General features: G+C 45.8%; 1 protein-coding gene across 1 annotated transcript in view; it reads right to left on the bottom strand.

Annotated features, from left to right (window-relative positions):
- The window catches only part of LOC140065280 (formyl peptide receptor 2-like), a 29,038-nt gene extending 13,188 nt beyond the window's left edge, over positions 1-15,850 (bottom strand). The window contains exons 1-2 of the mRNA XM_072112877.1: positions 15,817-15,850; positions 7,733-7,910 (exon numbers count right to left, since the gene is read on the bottom strand). Of these exons, the coding sequence (XP_071968978.1) occupies positions 7,733-7,910; positions 15,817-15,850 (212 nt within the window). The remainder of the gene's footprint in view (positions 1-7,732; positions 7,911-15,816) is intronic.
- Between the last annotated feature and the right edge of the window lie 5,499 nt (positions 15,851-21,349).

Here is a 21,349-nt window from a genome sequence, read left to right as displayed (position 1 = left end):
GATGTGCAGCACCTGTGTCCTCTCAGTCTCCTCATACACTAAGTTACCTGTATATTACCTGTACAGATGTGCAGCACTTGTGTCCTCTCAGTCTCCTCATACACTGTCTTACCTGTATATTACCTGTACAGATGTGCAGCACTTGTGTCCTCTCATTCTCCTCATACACTGTCTTACCTGTATATTACCTGTACAGATGTGCAGCACTTGTGTCCTCTCAGTCTCCTCATACACTGTCTTACCTGTATATTACCTGTACAGGTGTGCAGCACTTGTGTTCTCTCAGTTTCCTTATACACTGTCTTACCTGTATATTACCTGTACAGATGTGCAGCACTTGTGTCCTCTCGGTCTCCTCATACACTGTCTTACCTGTATATTACCTGTACAGATGTGCAGCACCTGTGTCCTCTCAGTCTCCTCATACACTGTCTTACCTGTATATTACCTGTACAGATATGCAGCACTTGTGTTCTCTCAGTCTCCTCATACACTGTCTTACCTGTGTATTACCTGTACAGATGTGCAGCACTTGTGTCCTCTCAGTCTCCTCATACACTGTCTTACCTGTATATTACCTGTACAGATGTGCAGCACTTGTGTTCTCTCAGTCTCCTTATACACTGTCTTACCTGTATATTACCTGTACAGATATGCAGCACTTGTGTTCTCTCAGTCTCCTCATACACTGTCTTACCTGTGTATTACCTGTACAGATGTGCAGCACTTGTGTCCTCTCAGTCTCCTCATACACTGTCTTACCTGTATATTACCTGTACAGATGTGCAGCACTTGTGTTCTCTCAGTCTCCTCATACACTGTCTTACCTGTATATTACATGTACAGATGAGCAGCACTTGTGTTCTCTCAGTCTCCTCATACACTGTCTTACCTGTATATTACCTGTACAGATGTGCAGCACTTGTGTTATATCAGTCTCCTCATACACTGTCTTACCTGTATATTACCTGTACAGATGTGCAGCACTTGTGTCCTTTCAGTCTCCTCATACACTGTCTTACCTGTATATTACCTGTACAGATGTGCAGCACTTGTGTTATATCAGTCTCCTCATACACTGTCTTACCTGTATATTACCTGTACAGATGTGCAGCACTTGTGATCTCTCAGTCTCCTCATACACTGTTTTACCTGTATATTACCTGTACAGATGTGCAGCACTTGTGATCTCTCAGTCTCCTCATACACTGTCTTACCTCTATATTACCTGTACAGATGTGCAGCACTTGTGTCCTCTCAGTCTCCTCATACACTGTCTTACCTGTATATTACCTGTACAGATGTGCAGCACTTGTGTTCTCTCAGTCTCCTCATACACTGTCTTACCTGTATATTACCTGTACAGATGTGCAGCACTTGTGTCCTCTCAGTCTCCTCATACACTGTCTTACCTGTATATTACCTGTACAGATGTGCAGCACCTGTGTCCTCTCAGTCTCCTCATACACTGTCTTACCTGTATATTACCTGTACAGATGTGCAGCACTTGTGTTCTCTCAGTCTCCTCATACACTGTCTTACCTGTATATTACCTGTACAGATGTGCAGCACTTGTGTTCTCTCAGTCTCCTCATACACTGTTTTACCTGTATATTACCTGTACAGATGTGCAGCACTTGTGTCCTCTCAGTCTCCTCATACACTGTCTTACCTGTATATTACCTGTACAGATGTGCAGCGCTTTTGATCTCTCAGTCTCCTCATACACTGTCTTACTTTACATTACCTGTACAGATGTGCAGCACTTGTGTTCTCTCAGTCTCCTCATACACTCTCTTACCTGTATATTACCTGTACAGATGTGCAGCACTTGTATTCTCTCAGTCTCCTCATACACTGTCTTACCTGTATATTACCTGTACAGAGGTGCAGCACTTGTGTTCTCTCAGTCTCCTCATACACTGTCTTACCTGTATATTACCTTTACAGATGTGCAGCACTTGTGTTCTCTCAGTCTCCTCTTACACTGTCTTACCTGTATATTACCTGTACAGATGTGCAGCACTTGTGTCCTCTCATTCTCCTCATACACTATCTTACCTGTATATTACCTGTACAGATGTGCAGCACTTGTGTCCTCTCAGTCTCCTCATACACTGTCTTACCTGTATATAACCTGTACAGATGTGCAGCACTTGTGTCCTCTCATTCTCCTCATACACTATCTTACCTGTATATTACCTGTACAGATGTGCAGCACTTGTGTCCTCTCAGTCTCCTCATACACTGTCTTACCTGTATATTACCTGTACAGATGGGCAGCACTTGTGTCCTCTCAGTCTCCTCATACACTGTCTTACCTGTATATTACCTGTACAGATGTGTAGCACTTGTGTCCTCTCAGTCTCCTCATACACTGTCTTACCTGTATATTACCTGTACAGATGTGCAGCACTTGTGTTCTCTCAGTCTCCTCATACACTGTCTTACCTGTATATTACCTGTACAGATGTGCAGCACTTGTGTCATCTTATTCTCCTCATACACTGTCTTACCTGTATATTACCTGTACAGATGGGCAGCACTTGTGTCCTCTCAGTCTCCTCATACACCTCATACACTGTCTTACCTGTATATTACCTGTACAGATGTGCAGCACTTGTGTCCTCTCAGGCTCCTTATACACTGTCTTACCTGTATATTACCTGTACAGATGTGCAGCACTTGTGTTCTCTCAGTCTCCTCATACACTATCTTACCTTTATATTACCTGTACAGATGTGCAGCACTTGTGTTCTCTCTGTCTCCTCATACACTGTCTTACCTGTATATTACCTGTACAGATGTGCAGCACTTGTGTTCTTTCAGTCTCCAGATACCCGGTCCATTCGCGATCCAGCGGCGGCTTCTCCGACGCTGATTCGTGTCTTCCAGCGATTCACTAAGGTAGTGCACCCAATGTCCACCAGGTGTCACTGCTGCACTGAAGTCCGCCGAGGTCCGCCGGAGTTCACCACGCTAGGCTGGGTGCAGGTAAGTGTGTGTCAATGACACATTTTTTATTTAAATACAGCGTTTTTTCCGTATCCATCGGGTTTTCCGACAGCCACGCCCCCCGATTTCCATCGCATGCATGCCGGCGCGGATGTGACACAATCCAATCGTGTTCTCCAAAAACCTGGGGCAATTCAGGGAAAAACGGTAATATTCGGGAAACACGTCAGAAAAACGTGATTCGGGTCCTTAGTAAATTGACCCCCACTGTCTTACCTGTATATTACCTGTACAGATGTGCAGCACTTGTGCCACATCTGAAAACAGGTATATATAATGTTTTTCTTAAAGTTCCAATGTTATCAAATTCAAATAAATAATGTAAAGTATTTGAAAACTTTGTAGACAACAAAGAAAAGACCCATCTTCAGAAGGCAGTAGACTTAAAGGGAACCAGATTGCTCTATTTATGAGGGTACAGGTCACTATAGATAAAGTAATGTATATGCCAAATAAGTTTTAAAAAATGTCTTTGTTACATGGTGGTTGAAATAAAGTATGTGAAACTTTTCCTGGCTCCCTGCCAGATACCTCAGCCCGAGTCCCTGAGAGGAAAAATTCAAATTACTACTTACTACTGTGTAATATATGCGCAGCTCTGCTCCTGCCCCTCTTTCCCAACATAGTTGAAACTTTGGAATCTCTCTGCAAGAAGAGGATTTGGACGAGAGGCAGGAGCTAGGACTGATGAGAAGAGCAGTGAATATATTATAGAGCAGGCAGAAGTTATTGTGTGAAATTTTCCTGTCTGGGACATAGGCTGAAGCATTCGGTGGGGACTCAGGTAAAGTTTAACATACTAAACACCATATTACACAGACATTTGATAAAAAACATTCTTGGAATATACACAGTCTAAAGCAGTGGTGGCGAACCTATGGCACGGGTGCCAGAGGTGGCACTCAGAGCCATTTCTGTGGACACCCGGGCCAGCTCACCAGTCAGGACTTAAAGAATCTTCCTGCAGTTCCAAGCAACTTAAAAGATGCTGCTTTCAGTTATATTTTAATACTTACTTCGCAACTTGGGACTGTTGGAAGAGGGAGAATGAGTAGACAGGGCCGAATTATCTTTGGTGGACCTCCTGCTGGCCCCACGATTCTCTGTGTACAGAGGGACACTGGAAAGAAGATAACATTTTCTATCTTTCTACTGTGTTGCTGTCCTCAAGAGGCCAATATGATTGAAAGTTGTTGAACATTGAGCAATAAGTTACTAATTTAATTTTTGGTTGGCACCTCGCTATAAATAAGAGGGATGTTCGGTTGCAGTTTGGGCACTCGGCCGCTAAAAGGTCCGCCATCACTGGTCTAAAGCAACATGCCCCCTGATAAACATAGCATTCTGGTAACAAGTTCCCTTCAGATTAATTAACCTCTACGATGGCTCACATCTCTCCTGATTTGTGAGAGGTGGGGACTCACCTTACACCAACCCATAATATGTGAGAGGTGGGGACTCACCTTACACCAGCACATAATATGTGAGAGGATGAGGACTCACCTTACACCAACCCATAATATGTGAGAGGTGGGGACTCACCTTACACCAGCCCATAATATGTGAGAGGATGAGGACTCACCTTACACCAGCCCATAATATGTGAGAGGATGAGGACTCACCTTATGCCATTCCCCGATGTATGAGAGATGAGGACTCACATTACACCAGCCCCTGATGTGTGAGAGATGAGGACTCACCTTATGCCATCCACCGATGGGTGAGAGGTAGGGACTCACATTACACCAGACCCTGATATGTGAGAGGTGGGGACTCACACTACACCAGCCCCCAATGAGCGAGAGATTTGACTCACATTACACCAGCCCCCGATGTGTGAGAGGCGGGGACTCACATTACACCAGTCCCCGATGTGTGAGAGATGGGACTAACATTACACCAGCCCCCGGTGTGTGAGAGGCAGAGACTCACATTACACCAGCCCCCAATGTGTGAGAGGTGGAGACTCACATTACACCAGCCCCCGATGTGTGAGAGGTGGGGACTCACATTACATCAGCCTCCAATGTGTGAGAGGCGGGGACTCACATTATACCAACCCCCGATGTGTGAGAGGCTGGGGCTCACATTACACCTGCCCCTGATGTGTGAGAGATGGGACTCACATTACACCAGCCCCCGATGTGTGAGAGGTGGGACTCACATTACACCAGCCCCCGATGTGTGAGAGGCGGAGACTCACATTACACCAGCCCCTGAGGTGTGCGAGGCGGGGACTCACATTACACCAGGCCCCGATGTGTGAGAGGCGGAGACTCACATTACACCAGCCCCTGATATGTGAAAGGTGTGGACTCACATTACACCAGCCCCTGATGTGTGAGAGGTGGGGACTCACATTACATCAGCCTCCAATGTGTGAGAAGCGGGGACTCACATTATACCAACCCCCGATGTGTGAGAGGCTGGGACTCACATTACACCAGCCCCCGATATGTGAGAGGTGGGACTCACATTACACCAGGCCCCGATGTGTGAGAGGCAGGGACTCACATTACACCAGCCCCCGATGTGTGAGAGGCGGGGACTCACATTACACCAGCCCCTGATGTGTGAGAGGTGGGACTCACATTACACCAACCCCCGATATGTGAGAGGTGGGACTCACATTACACCAGGCCCCGATGTGTGCGAGGCAGGGACTCACATTACACCAGCCCCTGATGTGTGAGATGCAGGGACTGACATTACACCAGCCCCTGATGTTTGAGACGCAGGGACTCACATTACACCAGGCCCCGATGTGTGAGAGGCGGAGACTCACATTACACCAGACCCTGATATGTGAGAGGTGGGGACTCACATTACACCAGCCCAGATGTGTGAGAGGTGGGACTCACATTACACCAGCCCCCGATGTGTGAGAGGTGGGACTCACATTACACCAGCCCCCGATGTGTGAGAGGCAGGGACTCACATTACACCAGCCCCCGATGTGTGAGAGGCGGGGACTCACATTACACCAGCCCCCGATGTGTGAGAGGCGGAGACTCACATTACACCAGCCTCCGATGTGTGAGAGGTGGGGACTCACATTACATCAGCCTCCAATGTGTGAGAGGCAGGGACTCACATTAAACCAACCCCCGATGTGTGAGAGGCTGGGACTCACATTACACCTGCCCCTGATATGTGAGAGGTGGGGACTCACATTTCACCAGCCCCAGATGTGTGAGAGATGGGGACTCACACTACACCAGCCCCCAATGAGCGAAAGATGGGACTCACATTACACCAGCCCCCGATGTGTGAGAGATGGGACTAACATTACACCAGCCCCCGATGTGTGAGAGGCGGAGACTCACATTACACCAGCCCCCAATGTGTGAGAGGTGAAGACTCACATTACACCAGCCCCCAATGTGTGAGAGGTGAAGACTCACATTACACCAGCCCCCGATGTGTGAGAGGCGGGGACTCACATTACATCAGCCCGAAAAAAACTGCCATTGTTTTGGGGTTATGCTAAAAACTACTGGGTCAATTTTAGTACTATTGGATCGAATTTTAAGAAATCTTTGTAACTTAATGTAATTTTTTTCCTATCTTACGTATATTTCTCAGGGTATATCCATTGGCATATTGCAGTAAACAAGGCTCCTATTCTACCTGCCAGACAAGAACGTAACCAGAAAACAACATTTTTATCATTTATTTTTGATGGAATCTGCTATGGAGGTTTAAAGGACCTTGACCATCAAAATAGCTGAAGGTAGATGCTTATACTCACCTCCCAGTACCGTGCCGAGGTGCAGTAATCTTGTTTTAGTATGTCTAAGCAGGTCACCATTTCAGAGAAATAAGCTTTTTTAAAAATATGTAAATGAGCCAGAGGAGCTCTGCCGAGCGCCTTTTGGCTCCTTCGACTAGTTATTATGCATGTCCCTCGGACCAACTGGCTCTGTCTCCACTGTGGTCAGAGAACTGGTGTCACCGACTCTCCCTCTATAGTTCTCTGCAGTGTGACGTCACACAAATTCTTGGACAATTGTGTGGGCGGAGCAAGCCAAGCTCATTTACATATTTTTAAAAAGCTTATTTTTCTGAAACAATGACCTGCTTAGACGTACTAAAAGTGGATTACTCCACCTCTGCACGAGATTGGGAGGTGAGTACAAGCATCTTCTATCAAGTTATCTGATGGTACATGTCCTTTAAAATAAAGCTTTATAGAAAGAAGAGACGTTAGTCTTCTAGTTATCTACTTACTGTGCTCCGCATGTATCATACTCACTACATACACACTATAGTTGGGATTTCCTTACCAATGCTCCGATACTGGGGAATATTACTAAGGGTAAAGCTAAGCTCAGGTTTATAGGCTTAGACTGGGATATTAAGATTTTTTAAATTGCTAAGAGAAATTTAGATATTACGGCTACTTCAGTTTTTAGTAAGTGAATGTTACTGTTAATTGTTTTATGATTTATTAATAGATAAAAAGAAAGGGATAGAACAGAACATCACTTTTCTTTAAAGGAAACCTACCATTACAGATCTACCTATTAAGGTTTATCCAGTGGTGGGAGCATCTAATTTATGTAGGGATAGCCCTTTTTATTATTATATCTTTTATTATCTTTAATCTGGGTAATATGCAAATTTTCTAACAAGGTTTCAGGGGCCTGGAGTAGGCGGAGCTGAGGCTACACGGTGTGGCTACTCCTCGCCCCAGTAGCCTATTTGATCCTCCTACCAGATATCTTCAGCTACGAGGAACTGCACGGACTGGTCCGCGAAACCGAAGTTTTGCAGAGTGGCTCCGGCTTCAGAGCAGTGACCGCGCAGCCACCAGCCTGCGTTCTGCGTATGTGCAGAATTTCGGTTTCGCAGACGAGTGCGCGCATCTCCTCGTAGCTGCTCACTTAATCTATCTGGTAGGAGGATCAAAGAGGCTACTGGGGCGTGAAGTAGCAGCGCCGCGCAGCCTCAGCTCTGGCTACTCCACGCCCCAGTAGCCTCTTTAGAAAATTTGCATATTCCCCAATTAAAGATAAAAGACATAACGGAGTAAAGGATTATCCCTAAAAAGGACTATCCTTACATACAGTAAATGCACCTACCACCAGATCTACCTTAATAGGAACATCCGTGGTGGTAGGTTTCCTTTAATAATAAATTTTATGTTAGGTATTAATGTCAATGACTTCACTTAAGATTTAAGATTTATTTTTTAAACAATTTGTATTATTTTATATTACTGTATTTTTATGACACATTAATAGAGATGAGCGAACACTAAAATGCTCGGGTACTCGTTATTCGAGACGAACTTTTCCCGATGCTCGAGTGCTCGTCTCGAATAACGAACCCCATTGAAGTCAATGGGAGACTCGAGCATTTTTCAAGGGGACCAAGGCTCTGCACAGGGAAGCTTGGCCAAACACCTGGGAACCTCAGAAAAGGATGGAAACACCACGGAAATGGACAGGAAACAGCAGGGGCAGCATGCATGGATGCCTCTGAGGCTGCCTAATCGCACCATTATGCCAAAATTATGGGCAACAGCATGGCCATGACAGAGTGACAGAATGAAGCTAGATAGCATCTAAAACATCCAATAATTGACCCTGACACTATAGGGGACGGCATGCAGAGGCAGCGGCAGCAGGCTAGAGAGTGGCATGGCGACATACCCTAATTGGACTCAGGCTTCAAACCAATGGGTGTCAGAGAGGAACCAAAGGAGGTGAGCAAGAAGCGCTCAAATAATATCGGTACATGATAAAAGTTTGCCAGTATATTTTGTGGATTACACAGCAGGGTGGCGACAAAGTTAACATGGAAGCCATGAAAACAACCCAAAATTCTGCCTGACACAGCTCGTTTGATAAGGGGACCATGTATGCTTACAGTTCATGCCAGTCGCTGCACTGGCTGCCAGTCTCCTTTCGAATACAGTTTAAAATAATAATAACCCTCATCCATAAAGCTCTGTATAATGCTGCACCCCCCTACCTCTCCTCTCTTATCTCAGTCTATCGCCCAACCCGTGCTCTTAGATCCGCCAGTGATCTTAGATTAACCTCTACCCTAGTGCGGACCTCCCACTCGCGTCTCCAAGACTTCTCTAGAGCTGCACCAATTCTATGGAATGCTCTGCCCCGGACTATCAGACTAATACCTAACCTCCAAAGTTTCAAACGTGCTCTTAAAACCCATTTCTTTAGGCAAGCCTATAACACTCATTAACTGCATGAAGTTTTAACTCTTCTACTAACCCGTCCTGTGTCGTCCTCCCATCTGTTATCCAGCAACCAACAGGCACCAGACTTCTCTGCAGTCCCATTCACCCTGGACCTGGTATATAAGATGACGGCTGAGTGGTTCAAGCGACAGCAATTCCATTTATTATATTTTTTTCTATTCCCTAAGAAGAATGGCTTGACCATTAAATATTCTTTTACCTCGTGTTACCCCATCATCTTCATAAACCGTAAGCTCTGGCGAGCAGGGACCTCACTCCTGTTGTTCCATACAAATGTTGTGCTCTGTTACATTACATTTGTATTTGTTTCCTATGATTTGTAAAGCGCTACAGAATATGATGACGCTATATAAATAAAGATTATTATTATTATTATTATGGAGGCAGTGAACTAGTAGTAGATTAAAGGTGCTGCAACTATGTTAGTTGGATCTTGGGATGGAGCTGGCGCTCTGCAGCCAGGCGAGCTTTCGCCAATCCAAGCCCCTGTCTCTAGGCTACTCCCCAAACAGCACTTCTAAGAACCTTTTGTATAAGATCAAGTGTAGTAGCGTTCTTATAAGTTTAGGATATGGCGGGTGAGGGGAATGTAAACAGATGCGCAAGAAGCGCTGAAATAATATCCCTAAATGGTAAAAGTTTGCAAGTATATTTTGTGGATTACACAGCAGGGTGGCGACAAAGTTAACAACTTTGATGTGGAATGCCCTGTAATAGCTCTTGGGCGGTGTGCCTTTTATCGCCTAGGCTCAGCAGTTTCAGCACCGCCTGCTGTCGCTTAGCGACGGCACTGCTGCTGTGCCTAGAGCTACCGACTGATGGCGCCATGCCCACGGATGGTAATTCGGAGGAGGAGGAGGTGGAGGAGGGGTGGGAGGAGGTATAGTAGGCCTTTGAGACCTGGACCGAGGTAGGCCCCGCAATTCTCTGCGTCGTGTTTCAAACCAGAGGAGCAGGTAGGTTTCAAACCAGAGGAGCAGGTAGGTGGCCCTGCAGTAAAATGGAATAGATTGAGTGCCTGTATGTGGCAGTCCCAAACATTTTTCAAACCAGAGGAGCAGGTAGGTGGCCCTCCAGTAAAATGGAATAGATTGAGTGCCTGTATGTGGCAGTCCCAAACATTTTTCAAACCAGAGGAGCAGGTAGGTGGCCCTCCAGTAAAATGGAATAGATTGAGTGCCTGTATGTGGCAGTCCCAAAAATTTTTTAAAACAGAGGACCGGGTAGGTGGCCCTCCAGAAAAATGGAATAGATTGAGTGCCTGTATGTGGCACTCACAAAAATTGTTTCAAACAGAGGACCGGGTAGGTGGCCCTCCAGAAAAATTAAATGCATGAAGTACTATAGCAAGAGCCAGTGGGCCCTGTCAAAAAATAGCCATTTTCCTCTGCTTTACTGTACAAAGAGGAGGAGAAGGAGGAAAATGAGGAGGAGGAGGAGTGGATCAATTATTCAGGTTGAGCTTCCTTCACCTGGTGGAGATTGGAAATTCTGAGAAATCCAGCCTTTATTCATTTTAATAAGCGTCAGCCTGTCAGCGCTTTCAGTCGACAGGCGTGTACGCTTATCGGTGATGATGCCACCAGCTGCACTGAAAACCCGCTCGGACAAGACGCTAGCGGCAGGGCAGGCAAGAACCTCCAAGGCTTACAGCGCCAGTTCGTGCCACATGTCCAGCTTTGAAACCCAGTAGTTGTAGGGAGCTGTGTGATCATTTAGGACGATGGTATGGTCAGCTACGTACTCCCTCACCATCTTTCTGTAAAGATCAGCCCTACTCTGCCGAGACTGGGGACAGGTGACAGTGTCTTGCTGGGGTGACATAAAGCTGGCAAAAGCCTTGTAAAGCGTACCCTTGCCAGTGCTGGACAAGCTGCCTGCTCGCCTACTCTCCCTCGCTACTTGTCCCGCAGAACTACGCACTCTGCCGCTAGCGCTGTCAGAAGGGAAATACTGTTTCAGCTTGTGCACCAGGGCCTGCTGGTATTCATGCATTCTCACACTCCTTTCCTCTGCAGGGATGAGAGTGGGAAGATTTTGCTTGTACCGTGGGTCCAGGAGAGTGAACACCCAGTAATCGGTGCTGGAATAAATTCTTTGAACGCGAGGGTCACGGGATAGGCAGCCTAGCATGAAATCTGCCATATGCGCCAGAGTACCAACGCGTAAGAATTCACTCCCCTCACTGGCCTGACTGTCCATTTCCTCCTCCTCCAACTCCTCCAACTCCTCTTCTTCTGCCCATACACGCTGAACAGTGAAGGACTCAACAATGGTCCCCTCTTGTGTCTCGCCAACATTCTCCTCCTCTTCCTCCTCATCCTCCTCCACCTCCACCTCCTCCGATATGCGCTGAGAAACAGACCTGAGGGTGCTTTGGCTATCAACAAGGGAATATTCTTCCCCTGTCTCTTGTGACGAGCGCAAAGCTTCCGACTTCATGCTGACCAGAGAGTTTTTCAACAGGCCAAGCAGCGGGATGGTGAGGCTGATGATGGCGGCATCGCCACTGACCATCTGTGTTGACTCCTCAAAGTTACTCAGCACCTGACAGATATCAGACATCCACGTCCACTCCTCATTGTAGACTTGAGGAAGCTGACTGACCTGACTACCAGTTCTGGTGGAAGTTGACATCTGGCAGTCTACAATCGCTCTGCGCTGCTGGTAAACTCTGGATAACATGGTCAGTGTTGAATTCCACCTCGTGGGCACGTCGCACAACAGTCGGTGAGCGGGCAGTTGGAGGCGGCGCTGCGCTGCCCTGAGAGTGGCAGCATCTGGGCTGGACTTCCTGAAATGCGCACAGATGCGGCGCACCTTCGTGAGCAAATCAGACAGATTGGGGTATGTCTTGAGGAAACGCTGAACTATCAGATTTAACACATGGGCCAGGCATGGCGCATGTGTCAGTCTGCCGAGTTGCAGAGCCGCCACCAGGTTACGGCCGTTGTCACACACAACCATGCCTGGCTTCAGGTTCAGCGGTGCCAGCCACAGATCAGTCTGCGCCGTGATGCCCTGTAATAGCTCTTGGGCGGTGTGCCTTTTATCGCCTAGGCTCAGCAGTTTGAGCACCGCCTGCTGTCGCTTAGCGACGGCACTGCTGCTGTGCCTAGAGCTACCGACTGATGGCGCCGTGCCCACGGATGGTAGTTCGGAGGAGGAGGTGGAGGAGGGGTGGGAGGAGGAGGAGGCATAGTAGGCCTGAAACACCTGGACCGAGGTAGGCCCCGCAATCCTCGGCGTCGGCAGTATATGACCAGCCGCAGGGTCAGACTCGCTCCCAGCCTCCACCAAGTTAACCCAATGTGCCGTCAGCGATATATAGTGGCCCTGCCCGGCAGCACTCGTCCACGTGTCCGTGGTCAGGTGGACCTTGTCAGAAACGGCGTTGGTCAGGGCACGGATGATGTTGTCTGACACGTGCTGGTGCAGGGCTGGGACGGCACATCGGGAAAAGTAGTGGCGGCTGGGGACCGAATACCGAGGGGCGGCCGCCGCCATGAGGTTGCGAAAGGCCTCGGTCTCTACTAGCCTATAGGGCAGCATCTCCAGGCTAAGCAATCTGGAGATGTGCACATTAAGGGCTTGGGCGTGCGGGTGGGTTGCACTATATTTGCGTTTCCGCTCCAGCGTCTGGGGTATGGAGAGCTGAACGCTGGTGGATGCTGTGGAGGATCGTGGAGGCGACTATGGGGTATTTGTGGCAGGGTCCTGGGCAGGGGGCTGACTATCAGCTGACACAGGGGAAGGAGCAGTGGTGTGCACGGCCGGAGGTGAACGGGCTTGTTGCCACTGAGTGGGGTGTTTAGCATTCATATGCCTGCGCATACTGGTGGTAGTTAAGCTAGTAGTGGTGGAACCCCTGCTGAGCCTGGTTTGGCAAATGTTGCACACCACAGTCCGTCGGTCATCCGGTGTTTCCTTAAAGAACCTCCAGACTTCTGAAGATCTAGCCCTCGCCGCAAGAGCCCTCGCCACGGGAGCTTCACTAGTTGACACATTTGGCGCTGATGCACCAGCTCTGGCCCTGCCTCTCCGTCTGGCCCCACCACTGCCTCTTCCAACCTGTTCTGGTCGAGGACTCTCCTCCGTCTCAGAAGCACTGTGTTCACCCGGCCTCTCAACCCAGCTTGGGTCTGTCACCTCATCATCCTCCGATCCCTCAGTCTGCTCCCCCCTCGGACTTCCTGCCCTGACAACAACTTCCCCACTGTCTGACAACCGTGTCTCCTCATCGTCGGACACCTCTTTACACACTTCCACTACGTCAAGAAGGTCATCATCACCCAGAGACTGTGACTGGTGGAAAACCTGGGCATCGGAAAATTGCTCAGCAGCAACCGGACAAGTGGTTTGTGACTGTGGGAAGGGTCCAGAAAACAGTTCCTCAGAGTATGCCGGTTCAAATGCCAAATTTTCCTGGGAGGGGGCAGACTGGGGGGGAGGAGGCTGAGGTGCAGGAGCTGGAGGAGTGGCGATTTCGGTGACATGGGTGGACTGCGTGGAAGACTGACTGGTGGACAAATTGCTCGAAGCATTGTCAGCAATCCACGACATCACCTGTTCGCACTGTTCTGGCCTCAACAGTGCTCTACCACGAGTCCCAGTAACTTCAGACATGAACCTAGGGAGTGTAGCTCTGCGGCGTTCCCCTGCTCCCTCATAAGCAGGTGGTGTCTCACCCCGCCCAGGACCACGGCCTCTGACCCCTGCAGTAGTTGGACGCCCACGTCCCCGCCCTCGTCCTCTACCCCTAGCCCTCGGGTTAAACATTTTTAAAATGAGAGTTATAACTTTAATTTTTTTTTAACTTTTTTTTGTGTTTTTTGTTTTTTTTTGTGTTTTTGAGTTTTTAAAAACAAACAATGCTATCCTATTGCTATGGCTATTTTCTAGCCAAGTATGAAAGCACACTACTATGCCAGATGAGATGACACTGAGTTATTAAACAAAATAAACGTAAAATAAAAAAGGAAAAATGGCAGACTGTGCCGAATTGAAATCCAACCCCTACAAAATTTTCCCACTTTGGTCTTTGCAATGGATATGTGCGTCACTAAGCGCAAAACACAGCGGTCGCAAGTCTCACTACAAATTGCTCACAATTGGCTAGTAGATGCACTGCAGCAAGTACAGCCACCAGCAGATCAACCAGAAATCAAATATATAACGCTACTGTAGGCGCAAGTAAGCCGTTTGGATTCTCCTATGGCTATTTTCTAGCCAAGTATGAAAGCACACTACTATGCCAGATGAGATGACGCTGAGTTATTAAACAAAATAAACGTAAAATAAAAAAGGACAAATGGCAGACTGTGCCTAATTGAAATCCAACCCCTACTAAATTTTCCCACTTCGGTCTTTGCAATGGATATGTGCGTCACTAAGCGCAAAACACAGCGGTCGCAAGTCTCACTACAAATTGCTCACAATTGGCTAGTACATGCACTGCAGCAAGTACAGCCACCAGCAGATCAACCAGAAATCAAATATATAACGCTACTGTAGGCGTAAGCCGTTTGGATTCTCCTATGGCTATTTTCTAGCCAAGTATGAAAGCACACTACTATGCCAGATGAGATGACACTGAGTTATTAAACAAAATAAACGTAAAATAAAAAAGGACAAATGGCAGACTGTGCCTAATTGAAATCCAACCCCTACAAAATTTTCCCACTTCGGTCTTTGCAATGGATATGTGCGTCACTAAGCGCAAAACACAGCGGTCGCAAGTCTCACTACAAATTGCTCACAATTGGCTAGTAGATGCACTGCAGCAAGTACAGCCACCAGCAGATCAACCAGAAATCAAATATATAACGCTACTGTAGGCGCAAGTAAGCTGTTTGGATTCTCCTATGGCTATTTTCTAGCCAAGTATGAAAGCACACTACTATGCCAGATGAGATGACGTTGAGTTAGTGCCTAATTGAAATCCAACCCCTACTAAATTTTCCCACTTCGGTCTTTGAGGTGGATATGTGTGCCACTAAGAGCTAAACACAACGGTAGCAAGTCCCCCTGCTAATTCCTCACAAAATGGTACTAGATGCAAATAAAAAAAAAAAAAAGTAGAACGTTATTGTAGCCCTAAGAAGGGCTGTTGGGTTCTTGGAGAATCACTCCTGCCTAACAGTAAGCTAATAGAACACCCTAACGCTTTCCCTGACCAGCAGCAGCTCTCTCCCTAGCGGCATCCAGACACAGAATGATCCGAGCAGCGCGGGCAGCGGCTAGTCTATCCCAGGGTCACCTGATCTGGCCAGCCAACCACTGCTATCGACGTGTAAGGGTACCACGTCATGCTGGGTGGAGTGCAGAGTCTCCTGGCTTGTGATTGGCTCTGTTTCTGGCCGCCAAAAAGCAAAACGGCGGGAGCTGCCATTTTCTCGAGCGGGCGAAGTATTCGTCCGAGCAACGAGCAGTTTCGAGTACGCTAATGCTCGATCGAGCATCAAGCTCGGACGAGCATGTTCGCTCATCTCTAATGGCCAATCTTCATATAGGCGTTACAGGCTCTATATGAAGATCTCCTATCATTCTTAAAAAAAAAAAATTATACTCACCTTTGGATTTTTCTCCCTGGCCCAGCGGCTCCATCTTCTCCTATTCCTGCACAGGCTCATACACTATGATGCAGCTGTGTCACGGGCCGCATGTCGTCATATTTTATGTGCTGCACAGACAGGAAGAGGAGAAGATGGAGCCGCAGGGAAAAGAAGTCATAGGTGAGTATAGAGGGTTATAGAGGGAATGCTGTACTTTTGTCAGGTTTCCCAAATTTTTCGGATTTGTGCCAAATTGCCCCGGGATTTTGGCGCATGCGATCGGATTGTGTTGCGATTGTGTTGCGGAAAAACCACTGAATTTAAAAAAGAATTTGTGTCGCAAGATCATCAGTTACATGCACCGGGACGAAGAAGGTAAACTCTGGCGGACCTCCTGCTGGATATCGGTTGCACGACCTTAGTGAATCCCGGCAGACCCGAATCCTCGTCGCACACGCGCCATGGGATTGCGACTGGACCGGGTAAGTGAATGTGCTCAAATCTTGGTTGCCTGAGACTGCAGGTTGAGAAAAGAGGTGTGGACAGGGTTTGGTTACCAACTGTAAGCCCCTCTTTTCTTCCTGTCAATGCTACAATGATATTTTAAATTTCCCCTCCTTTTTTCAACATGTTTATGTCCTCAGTCCTCTTATACAATTTAAAGCTGAGGTCGCTGATAAAATAAGCTACTGCCATGTTGGCACTTTACAATAAATGAGTGGGTTTTGATTGTGGTTTGGGCATTGTTGTCTAAAAGTTTCGCTATCATTGATATAGATATAGAGTAGTATTTAAGTCCTAACATCCATGTTGGTTTGGACGCTGGGGGACCCTAGTGGTGTAAACTGCCCAGGGCCCATGGGACACTGAATCCGACACTGGAAGCCACAGCACCACCTCGGGAGTGAGAGTGAGCTTGGCCACATTGTGAAAGGCCATGTTCAATTCTCCACAAACTCCACCACCATTGGATACAGCACGTAGCATCAGGAGGCCGACTGCGAGTCACATGGTGGAGGATTATCTGTCCATGCTGCTCCTGATACTGAAGGATGGCTCATCTGCATTCAATTTCTTGGTGGGAAAATTGAACACATGGCCAGAGCTTGCCCTTTATGCTTTGGAGATGCTCTCCTGCCCTGTAACTAGTCTGCTTTCATAGCGCGTGTTCATCACTGCCAGGGATGTCATCACCTATAAGGCCATCCGACAATCTACAGCCAAGGTCATGAAAATAGTTAAAACCTGCTCATCAGATATTGGTATTTCATCTGAGCTGAAGGTCTCACCAGAACTTGAGACACATAACAAGTAAACGAAAATGAACCAGAACTTGTTTCCAAAGGTTTTATTTAAAACTTTTTAACCTTCACCTCAGGTGAGTTGTATATAACTTTACAAACCATTTAGGGTCACAGGCAATGTTTTTAACCTCTTCACGCTCAGCGTCCGATATATCGGACGCTGAGCTCAATGACTTAGCGCTAAGCGTCCGATATATCGGACGCTGAGCTGATGCCGGTTCAGCTCAAGATCTGAGCCGAACCGGCATCGGGAAAGACGGGGTGCCGGCTGTGACTGATAGCCGGCACCCCAGTGTAACACCCGCGATCGGAGTTGTCTCCGATCGCGGGTGCTTAACCCGTTAAATGCCGCAGTCAGCGCGACCGCAGCATCTAACATGTATCTGGGGGGTCTTTCCCCCACGATCGCCCCCCCCGAACCGTTTTCGGGGTGCGCCGATCGTTGCTATAGTAACTCTGGGGTCCGATCTGGACCCCAGAGTTACCTGCAAGAATTGCCAGTAAGATGGCGTCTGTGACGTCATCTTACTGGCACAGTGCCAGCCTATGCAAGTGTATAGGCTGACACTGATAATACTCTGCAATACATGAGTATTGCAGAATATTATCATGAACGAGCAATCAGATGATTGCTTCTTCATGTCCCATGGTTTAAAAGTGAAAAAGTAAAAAAAAAAGTTATTCAATAAAAAAATAACGTCATAAATCACTAAAAATGCCCCAAACCCCCAAAACATATAAAGAGACATATAACTCAAAAAAAAATCTAAATCATAAGACAAACCCCACATATATAGTATCACCGCGTCCGTAACAACCCGTAGAATAAAAGTAAATCATTATTGAACCCGCACGATAAACGCCGTAAAAAAAAACTGTTATAAACCCTCCAAAAATTTTGATTTTTACCTTTTCAATCCCACAAAAAATGCTATAAAATGTGATAAAAAAACCATATGTACTGCGACATGATACTGGTGCAAAGTACAACATGTCCCGCAAAAAACAAGCCATCAACCAGCTCCGTAGCCAAAAAAGGAACAATGTTATGCCACTTGGAAGACGGCAATACATAAATGATAGATTTTTCCCCACATTAGGGTTTTGTTTGACAAATTTAGTAAAACGTAAGAAAATCTATTCATGTCTGGTATCCCCGTAATCGTATCAATCCATAGAATAAAGATAACATGATTATTAGTCTATACGGTGAACACCAAAAAAAAAAGAGTAAAAAATCCAGTACAGAATTGATGCTTTTCTACTCCTGTCCTCAAAAAAAGTTCCTAAATTTTCAACAATAGGTGATACAAACCCCAAAATGGTAACACTGGAAAAAGCATCTCATCCCGCAAAAAAAATGGCATCACATGGCCCCAATAACGAAAAAGCGAAAATTTTATAGCCTTCAAAAGGGGTCAATGAGGAAACTAAAATCCTGGCAGCTGCAGGGCTCTCCTTCCCTTCTGCGTCTCGCTGTGCCCCCATAACACAAGTCACAGCCACATGTGGGGGGTCTTTGTACTCAGGAGAAATTGCAGAACAAATTGTATGGTGGGTTTTCTCTTTTTATCTTTTGGAAATGTGTAAATTTTAGGGCTAAATGAACGTATAAGGGAACAATATGACCATTCTAAATTTCACCTCCATTTTGATTCAATTACTATGAAGATCTCAAGGGGTTAACAATCTTCGTAAAAGCTGTTTCTGATAGCTTGAGGGGTGCAGATTTGAAAATGGGTTGGTTATATAGGGGGTTTTGATGCTAAATATGTAAAATTTCATTCAAAACTGTATTTATCCCCAAAATAGTCAATTCTGAAAATCCGGAAAAGCGATATTCTATTTGTAGGCCGCGTGACATCAAAATAAATTATCCAGACATTTCAGAAATTATGAAAATGTAAAGTAGACAAATGGGAAATGTTATTCAGCAACTTATTTAGGTGGTAAATCGATCTGCCTGAAAACGCAATGATTTTGAATTTCGAAAATGGCAAATTTTTCCAAACATTTATCATGTTTTCTTTTTTTTTGTAAATAAACGCAAAACTTATCTGCCAAAATTTACCACTAAAATGAAGAACAACATGTGGGGAAAAAACAATCTCAGAATCGCTTTGATAAGTAACAGTGTTCAAAAGTTATAACCGTATAAAGAGACGCAAGTCAGAATCCAAAAAATCGGGCTGAGCCTTAAGCTACAAAATGGCTGCGTCCTTAAGGGGTTAATCATAGTTTTTATGAAGTATTTATTTTCGGTGGGTTAATTTAAATGGCAGGTACTCTTTGTCATTATATATAGGGTGTGATGAACCCCCACTCCTCTCGAGTTCACTCTCAAGTACACTTACACTAGGGAGAACTAGCCCTTTAGCTCTGCCCACTTATTCAAAATGGCTTCTTTATGCTAAATCTACCCCAAGCGCTCAGCACCCAGATAACTCATGGCCACCACCCACAAATTTCTTATACAAAGATGGCCAGAGGAACCTTATCTACCCAGACAACGCACCCAAAGAACATGCAGTCATTAAATCTGCTATTCTGTAAGGACCTGGTAACATACATCTCTTCAGAAACTAAGATTCTCTAAGGCTACAAGCAGAGGCCTATTAAGGTTAAGACTTTAACCTTAATTTAAAAGACAATACACCTATAAAAACATAAACTTGTCAGATAAAAAAAATGGAAACAATATACATAGATTACATACAAACCGTGTATTCATACTGCTGTTAGTAGCATCAGGACTGTGAAATATGGATTTATATTCCAGAATATTAGCTAGAGTAGCTACATGGTGGTGCACTCCTTTATATGATCTCTTAACTGTACAGCGCATAGACCCTCCCCCGAGGAACTGTTATAGGATTCAAACAGAACCTGCTACATCATAGGTGGAGGGGCTGTGCGGTATTACAATGAAGAGATCCCACACGTTGGTGTGCACCAGGTCCAGCTACAATCCTGGAATATAAATCCATATAAATTCCTGCTGCACCAACACACAATGGCAAAGGGAGCTGTCACCAGCAGACCTGGATGATTTCTATACCTGTTTCATTGAATGATGTCACATGTATATTATTACGGTCTGTGACTAAAACGGAACACTACAGAAAAATTTACAAATTTTTGATTGATTACAACAAATAAAAATTATTAGAACTATTGAAAATACAGAGCCTGGAGTCTTCTCTCCGGAAAAATAACAAGAAATCTGACTTATTACCTAAAGTAAGAAGGGATGAAGAGAGTCCACCACCTCCACTCAGCGTTATAATCTGCTGCATCATGTTGTAGATTTCCAATGTAAATTCCAGCATAGCTTTCCATCCTTCATGGCATTTTCAAGTTATTCCCTGGTTAATCTGTATGCAAATGAGGCATTTGGAGCACCCGGGCATGTCTATTGCTATTCCCACCCATATATCTTCTCTCTTCTTCTGGTCTCTCAGCTAACAGATTACAATGGGAATTTCTTGAAACTGGCACAAAAGACAAAAAAAATGAAGATTATAATGCTTGATGGCAGAGGTAAACTCCTTTTTGCCACTTTTCTGGCCAATTGCCATTGGGGCAATAGTACTGTATTTTCTTTATGTCATCATGGACTCCCCCAGATGGGCAATTCAGACTGCATAAGTGAGCATTGCAATATTTTTACAAATGTTAAGCATCTGTTAAAAAACTTAATTAGGGTGAGTGCCAAAACCTAATAGCAGCCCCCATATACATATCCTGGTAAACAGCCAACAGTAGCTTTCTGTAATGTCCCATGACCTACTGCCTTCCAGCGGATGTAGGAGTATGTGCATGCCCCCTCTATCATAACCACTCCCATAGCAGTGGTTGTTGGGGCATGCCAAGAACATCCATATCACTCCTATTGTATTGGTTATAATGGAGAATTTAGGGCCTGGCGCACTTGCATAAACTTTCCACAGTAAGTACTATTTACAGTAGGTGACCCTGTTAGGGTCTTGTAGTTACCCTTGTAAAGTGTTGTAATAGTGGTCAAGTGGTACTACTTTAAATTCAATCCATGTAGAGATGTTTTTAAAAACTTTTCCAAAAGGCAGGATATGCTAAAAAAGCAAGGTTTGTGTGGGGTCTGGTGAAAATTTTTAATAATGTGGTTACTCAGTAGATTAATGATAATAAACTTTATTTGTACCTAAGGGAAACTAAAGTATCAAGTCCATTTACATTCCAATAACACAACAAATAATAACAAACACGGA

The sequence above is a fragment of the Engystomops pustulosus genome, chromosome 6 (genome assembly GCF_040894005.1).
Source record: "Engystomops pustulosus chromosome 6, aEngPut4.maternal, whole genome shotgun sequence".
NCBI classification, from domain to species: Eukaryota; Metazoa; Chordata; class Amphibia; order Anura; family Leptodactylidae; genus Engystomops; species Engystomops pustulosus.
This window is presented reverse-complemented; position numbering and strand designations above follow the sequence as displayed.